At 40.2% G+C, this 6,562-nt stretch overlaps 1 protein-coding gene across 1 annotated transcript in view; it reads right to left on the bottom strand.

Moving 5' to 3' along the window:
- Positions 1-5,759, bottom strand: part of LOC118332934 (cGMP-dependent protein kinase 1-like) — a 15,518-nt gene extending 9,759 nt beyond the window's left edge. Inside the window, exon 1 of the mRNA XM_035668373.1 lies at positions 5,671-5,759. Within this exon, the coding sequence (XP_035524266.1) occupies positions 5,671-5,759 (89 nt within the window). The remainder of the gene's footprint in view (positions 1-5,670) is intronic.
- Positions 5,760-6,562: the final 803 nt, after the last annotated feature.

Raw genomic sequence — 6,562 nt, 5'->3', positions numbered from 1 at the left:
GTATTGGTTGAGTAAAATCGCAGCCTTGTCTGCAAAGTTTGTGTTTTAGCAATGTAGAGAAAAAAACTGTAACAGAGGTGCAGGTCTGTGTTGTTATTTGCCAACATGGATGGAAGACGTCTAAGGCCGGATGAGAGTGGAGAGTAAGAGGTAAAGGGGTCAGAGGAGAGGGAGTACGAGTGCAAGATGGAGGTGTTATTACCTAACCCTAACCTACCTGGTTCTAAACAGAAAACCTGGTGTGCATCCATTGGTCAGAATTTTTGACAGCGAAAACATTGTAATGTGCTTGTTACAGTATATACCAGAAATATCCTTCACGTGATATACTTTATGTAATTGTTCTCATTCCCATACGATGTTATTCTTGTTATAGAACTTCCAACAGGCGGTACGTTCTCTGGTGGGTAGGAGGGAGATTGGTGTAGTGCTGAGCAGGAGCAGCCGTTTGAACATGGTTGTGGCAAACAATGCCGATAAGGCTGCGTGAAATCAGGCCAGCAGTGATCGCAGATCAGGGCATGTTTAGCGAACCATTCACCAACATGAGCGTGGATCACCACTGACCGCGATCCTAAGAAAGAACCATCAGTGGGGCGCATAAGCAGCTCCGTATAGCAGTCGTCCATTTCAAAGGAACTCTGACGTTGTGAAGGAGGTCAGATGCCAAATAGTGGAGGGCAGGAGACACGGTTACTACAGCGTATACTGTAAGGCCTTGTCATATACATGCAGTTCGAAGTCAACTGGAGTCACTTTTCATTGTCATTTGCCTTTTTGTTACTTAGAGCAATAGATGGAGCTTGAACGACTAAGGGGGCACATATGGTCTTCATTATGTTGATGAAGGGGGGGGGCCCCCCCGGGGCTTTCGATCTCTGGTCAAAGTGAGAGGATCGTGGAAGGAACCTCATTGGATACACGGGCACTATCACTGTTCCGGACAGAGGGGAGCCACATACACACACCATGGTGTGCTGCCATCTCCAATGATTGGTGTGTCCTATGCCATATCCCCACTATTGGCCCATACAACACCGAGCGCCTCATAAACATTCCTGAATACCACTTCATGACGTTGCCGCTGAGCTCCTGCCTCCACACTGTTGGCTCATCACACTACTCAGCAATCCTGTTGCCTCATCACCATCAACTCACCTTCTTAAGCCAGGCCGACCTTCAGTCCCGCCGGATCGTGGAATCATTTAGTATGAGAACACTCGCAGCCAACCTAGAACTTTCTCGACTCTGAAATATCTCTGACTACTTGTTGTTTTTTCCCTGTAGTCTCAGACCATCTCACCCCTGATCCTGGACCCAGTTCCACTGCCAGCACCGCAAACCCAGAGCACTGGAGTCCGGAACCCACTTCCCACTCTCTGTCACATCTGGGATCTCTGCCACTTTAAAACACTTTGTTTGTTGCCTTTCAATAATCCTTTTATTTGAAATTCCACTTTAGTCTGCGTTCTGGAAGTCATGGTCACCATCCCTGACAGATGAGGCCATGTGCCCCACATCAAGACAGAAGAGACTGGTATCAATAGTGGCTATTTCTTATGACTCTGCAGTAAAAGGATTTTATACTTTAGTCTAATAGATCTTATTCGGTTTACATGTATTTTGTGTAATATGTAGTATTCAGTTTTCAGCACAGGTTTGAAAAAAAGAATCAATGCCAATCAATAAAATTTGCATCAAGATTTTGATTCTGTTGATCCAATTCTTAGCAAGGAAGGCAAATTGACAAAAATGGCACTGGCATGAAAGCTACATACAGTAATCGGCTACAATGATGAGCAATGGTGCACTGTATGTGCTGTATTTAGTATTTTGTTGTCCACTGTGTAATGGTTGGTTGGAAGAGCTCATACACTTGTTTGCAAGTTGTGTTGTTTGAAGGCAAAATTTGCTTTTGTTGCGTATTTTAAATGTTTTGGCACGATTAGAGCCTTTTGCTAACAAAATGTGTCATGTTGTTGTTGATGTTGAATATTGAATATCACTGATGGAAACCAAAGAAGAAGAAAAGTGTTGATTGCTGACCAGCAGAGGGCGCCAGCTGATCAAAAATGAGTTTCCTGTTCCTGATTTTATTTCAAAGGACACAAAAACTCCAATCAATTAAACTTTATTTGTACAGCACCTTTCGTACAGTTTAGTGCAGCTCACAGATGATTTACATAATAATACAGAATAAAGACAATAAAACTGACACTAAAATACATTTTACAGTCAGAACAATAGTGATTAATTAAAGCTGTAATAGAAACTAAATATAAGTTAATACGTTGGATTATATCAATGTCTACTTATGACCCGTCAGCAGGCAGAAATAAATAAATATTAAAGATATTATGTAAAGAAATAGTTAAAATAACATAATAAATAATGAACAATGAATAGAAAACACTAGAATATAACTGAGTAAATGTCTAAAAGCAGTTAGAGTCCAGACTGAAGAGGAAGGTTTGAGTTCACTTCCTGTCTCGAGGAATCAACCTGACTCTGAGGGAAACATCTGCGTCTGTCTGACAGAATAATCAGCGTGGAACGAAAATGAAGCTCCGCAGTGACTGACGGACTCATAATGAGACTGCAGAGAGACTACAGCCACGCCTTCACAGTAAAAGCATCTGCATTATCTATAATCAAACACTTTATTGTGAAGGTACAGGATGATTCCCTCACTTTTAATTTGAGTCTTTTCTGAGGAAATCTTGAACTTTTTGCTCTTTATTATACAACAACTGCTCATCCCCTTAATTTACTGGGAAACTAGCTGATACCAACAATAGTTAACAGGAAAGAACCAGAAGAATTTGATATAAATACTTCAGTACAGACATTGAAACCTAAAGACTGTAAGAACAACAAACAACAACAGTAAAATCCTGCTGTTCCTCATTATCAGTCAATCAATCTGACTTTATGAGGCAGCAACATATTAAAGCTTTAATAATAAATAATAAAACTCAATAGATTGATTATAAATAAATAAATAAATAAGCAGGACTGAGAACATTTAGAGTTTTATGAACCAATAAAAGGATTTTAAAGATTCTGAAGCAAACAGGTAGTCGATAGTTATTCACACATTTACTGAAGTTTCTGAGCTCTTCCTTGTAATAAAGGTCGCTTTTAGTTTGTTTAGATATTTGTTTGAGACGTTAGTTGACAATTATTATAAGATACAACATTGTTTATTTGTAGGAATGGGCAGAAGACAACAACAGAAAGCAGAATAAGGCTGCAATCATTCATAATAAAATGTAAAGTAATGCTTTAAGATTTATATAGAAAATGACATCGATATAGTAATAATAACCCTTTCAGATTATCCATATCATATTCAGGAACGTACAGTGTGTTATAGACACACAGAACCTCATTCATTTTGACCAACAACAACAACAACAACAACGACAACAAACAACATAGAGAGAGACATGATAAACCTGAAAAAGGGTTTCAGATGAGAAACGACGTCTTTACATCCCCAAAGAGTCAGTAGAATAAAAATATGACCCTGACAGTCAGTGAGTTGTGCTTGTCCAACTCTTCCTCACGAGTTATTAATGACCAGACAGTCAGTGAGTGTGGTCTGTGTCCAACTCTTCCTCACAGGTTAGTAATGATGTTCCTGAGTCAATGTGAGCGATTGTTGTCTGTAGATTGAAGAGGAATAAAGGTTTAAACTTCCTTAAAAATAGACGTTTTTTGAATGGAGTTTGGGTGTTGACAGTGTGGAAGCAGAGGGTGAACGATAAAACTGATAATGCTGACCCTACCTTCTAATAAGAAACCTTGGAAACAGCAGAAAGTCACAGGAAGTGGAGATAAAACGACTGAATGACAGAAACAGACGGCAGAAATATGAGATTCATTAAGGTAGTTGTATATGTCAGGACACTCATCAATAACTATTTCTTAATTTTTCTTGATTCATGCTCCTAACAGCTAAAAAGCAATACAGTATTCTTATTTAATGTCATTAAACTGGCAAAGACCTCTGAGTTTGCCAGTCAGAACTGCCAGTCAAATTAGAGGATCTGTTTTCACCCAAAAGTGGGCGGAGCTTGACTCAAAGTACCTGGATTGGCTGCTCTCAGGTATAATGGCGACTGAGCAACTCAGCAAAATATCTAAAACGTATCCAAATAGATAAAAAGTGATTAGAGATCAACAAACCTAAAGATCCTCTCTCTCTCTCTATACATATATATATATATATATTTATTTATTTGTATAAAATCAAGCTCCTTGTTCCCTTTAGACATATTAGCTACTCAAATGTCACAGCAGATGTCAGATTATGGTCATAAAACATCTGGAATCAACCTTTAAACATGTGGTAATGATGTTAAACACCAGGAGCTGCTGTTCTATCCTGTTCTTATTAAAATGCTCTTTCTCTGTTTATCGTCTTCTTAAAGACAAAGAAATGAATGACGTGAACAGGAACCAGGTTGTATGAGCTGTGTTCTTATTCAGTGTGTGTGCGCATTAATGTTCATTATTGTGGCGCTCTGCAGGATATCAGACTATATGAGGAGGGAAAAAGCCGACTGGGCAGCAAAGAAGCTCCAGCGATGGACCGACACGCTCTAAAACTGTATTTTAGCCACGCTGAAAAAAACCATCGTTTTACTTTAAAGTGCAATATAAAAAACATGGAACAAATACTGATTTCCTTCATATGCTTAGTACTTTGCTTTTGGTATGGACCTAAAATAAGTCTTAAATTGAATTCATAAAGGTTGTTCAAACGTAAATGTTAATAGACCTTTGTCCTATTATATCATTAGATTATTCTGACTCCTGCATTCATGTACAAGCAGTAGTTGGTTGAGGTGGACTGTAATCTACTCACACCAATAACTGGACGCAGCATTATCTACTTCAGACCAATCAGAATATATCACACTGAATACAGTCTTTGGGCACTAATGGGTGAAATACAGCTGCTTTAATCACTGACTCTCAGTCTGGTTTCAGCCACATCAGTAATGTGGCTTTAAGGATGAAATGGACTCTGGTTGTGTCGTACAGGGACAGAAAGGCTTGTAGTAATGAGGTAATAAAGGCACATATTGAAGATAATATGTAAAACGTAGAGTGCCATATTCACAATGTTGTATCTGCCCTCATCCGCACACACTCCAGTTGTAAAGCAGATATTTATTTCAGCCTGACAGCTGAGGCCACACAACTTATTAAAAGTGCATTTTTGGGGTTTGTTTTGAAAATGAGTGACTCATCATCACTGACATTTCAACATCATCCCACTTGCACAAATGACAAGAGGCTGTAAAAGCCTAATGTAAACCGCTGTTAACAGAGAAAGCTACTCGGATATATCGCAGTAAATATGAGGGCAGGGACAGGTCGGTGTTTCAAATGTCACCGTGGGATCTATTGCACAACTGCAGGTACGAAAGGTTCAGGGCAGTCAGGACAAATCAACAACAAAGGAGGAAATAATGGGCTGCTACAGCTGGAGGAACGTCGGCAGAAAGCAACATCAGCTGGGGAATAACAACGCAGTTTGTACAACAGGAATTTATAGTAATTTAAGGTCAAATCAGCTGTTATTGTTTCTATAGGAACGTAACATCAGTACTCAAGTATTAAACTAAAAGCCTCTACAAGGAACTTTTGTGTTGATACTTTCGGATGGGAAGCGTCGGGGTTCCCGGAGAGCTCACCTGGTAGAACTGGTGCCCAGTGTGAGGCAGAGTTCGTACTGCAGCGACCATTGGTTCGACTCCGACCTGTGGCCCTCTCTCTCTCTCTCCTCTCTCCTCTCTCCTCTCTTCTCCTCTCTCGTTTCCTGCACCATCTTCAACATTCGTCTTCTCTTTGAAGGCCAATAAACTTGACCACAATAACACAAACAAGCTAACAGTTGAGGCCAGCTTGTCAGCCAGCTGTTGAGACAGTAAAAGTCTGGTAGCTAGTGAAAGAAGCAACAAATGGATAATAACAGCTTAGGTTCCTGTCCGAATCATCTGTCTGGAAGGCGAGATAAAGCGGCTGAAACTGTTCTAGACATTGGCGTACACTAAAGGCCAGACACACCAACCCGACGGCGATCTGTCGGCAGAAAAGCGTCGGACTGATCAGTCAGCTCCCGTCTTCCCCGGTTTCGGTCCAAAAAAATGCCTGCCGAACCACCAATACCGACGCCGACTTGAGCGCTACATCTGCGCGTGTGCGAGGCGTAATACTTCCCCATAACAGGAGGCGCTGCGCTAATCTGTGTTGTCGCCCAAAAAAATTAAAACCGAAATGACGGACACTCTAGACTTAGTAACACAGAGCACGCTGTCGTCATCATTGTTTTCATCAGAGAAGAGTCTGATATAGTCAGAAGGATTGTTATTGTCATTTATCGCTGAAACGAGAAAATACGATGGCTATTAATTTTAAAACAAGAGACAACTGGCGTTTTGTTTTTTTTTTTTAACGCCAATCCGCCAAAAAACTTTCCCCCGGTTCTTTTTTTTTTTTCCCTTCGTTGCAACTCCAAAAACTTTTGATTTTTATCTTTTTTTTCTTT

Source organism: Morone saxatilis, unplaced genomic scaffold, assembly GCF_004916995.1.
Source record: "Morone saxatilis isolate NCDOM2014 unplaced genomic scaffold, NCSU_SB_2.0 Contig21, whole genome shotgun sequence".
Lineage (NCBI taxonomy): Eukaryota > Metazoa > Chordata > Actinopteri > Moronidae > Morone > Morone saxatilis.
Note: the sequence above shows the minus strand (reverse complement) of the source record. Positions and strands in the feature narration are given on the sequence as shown.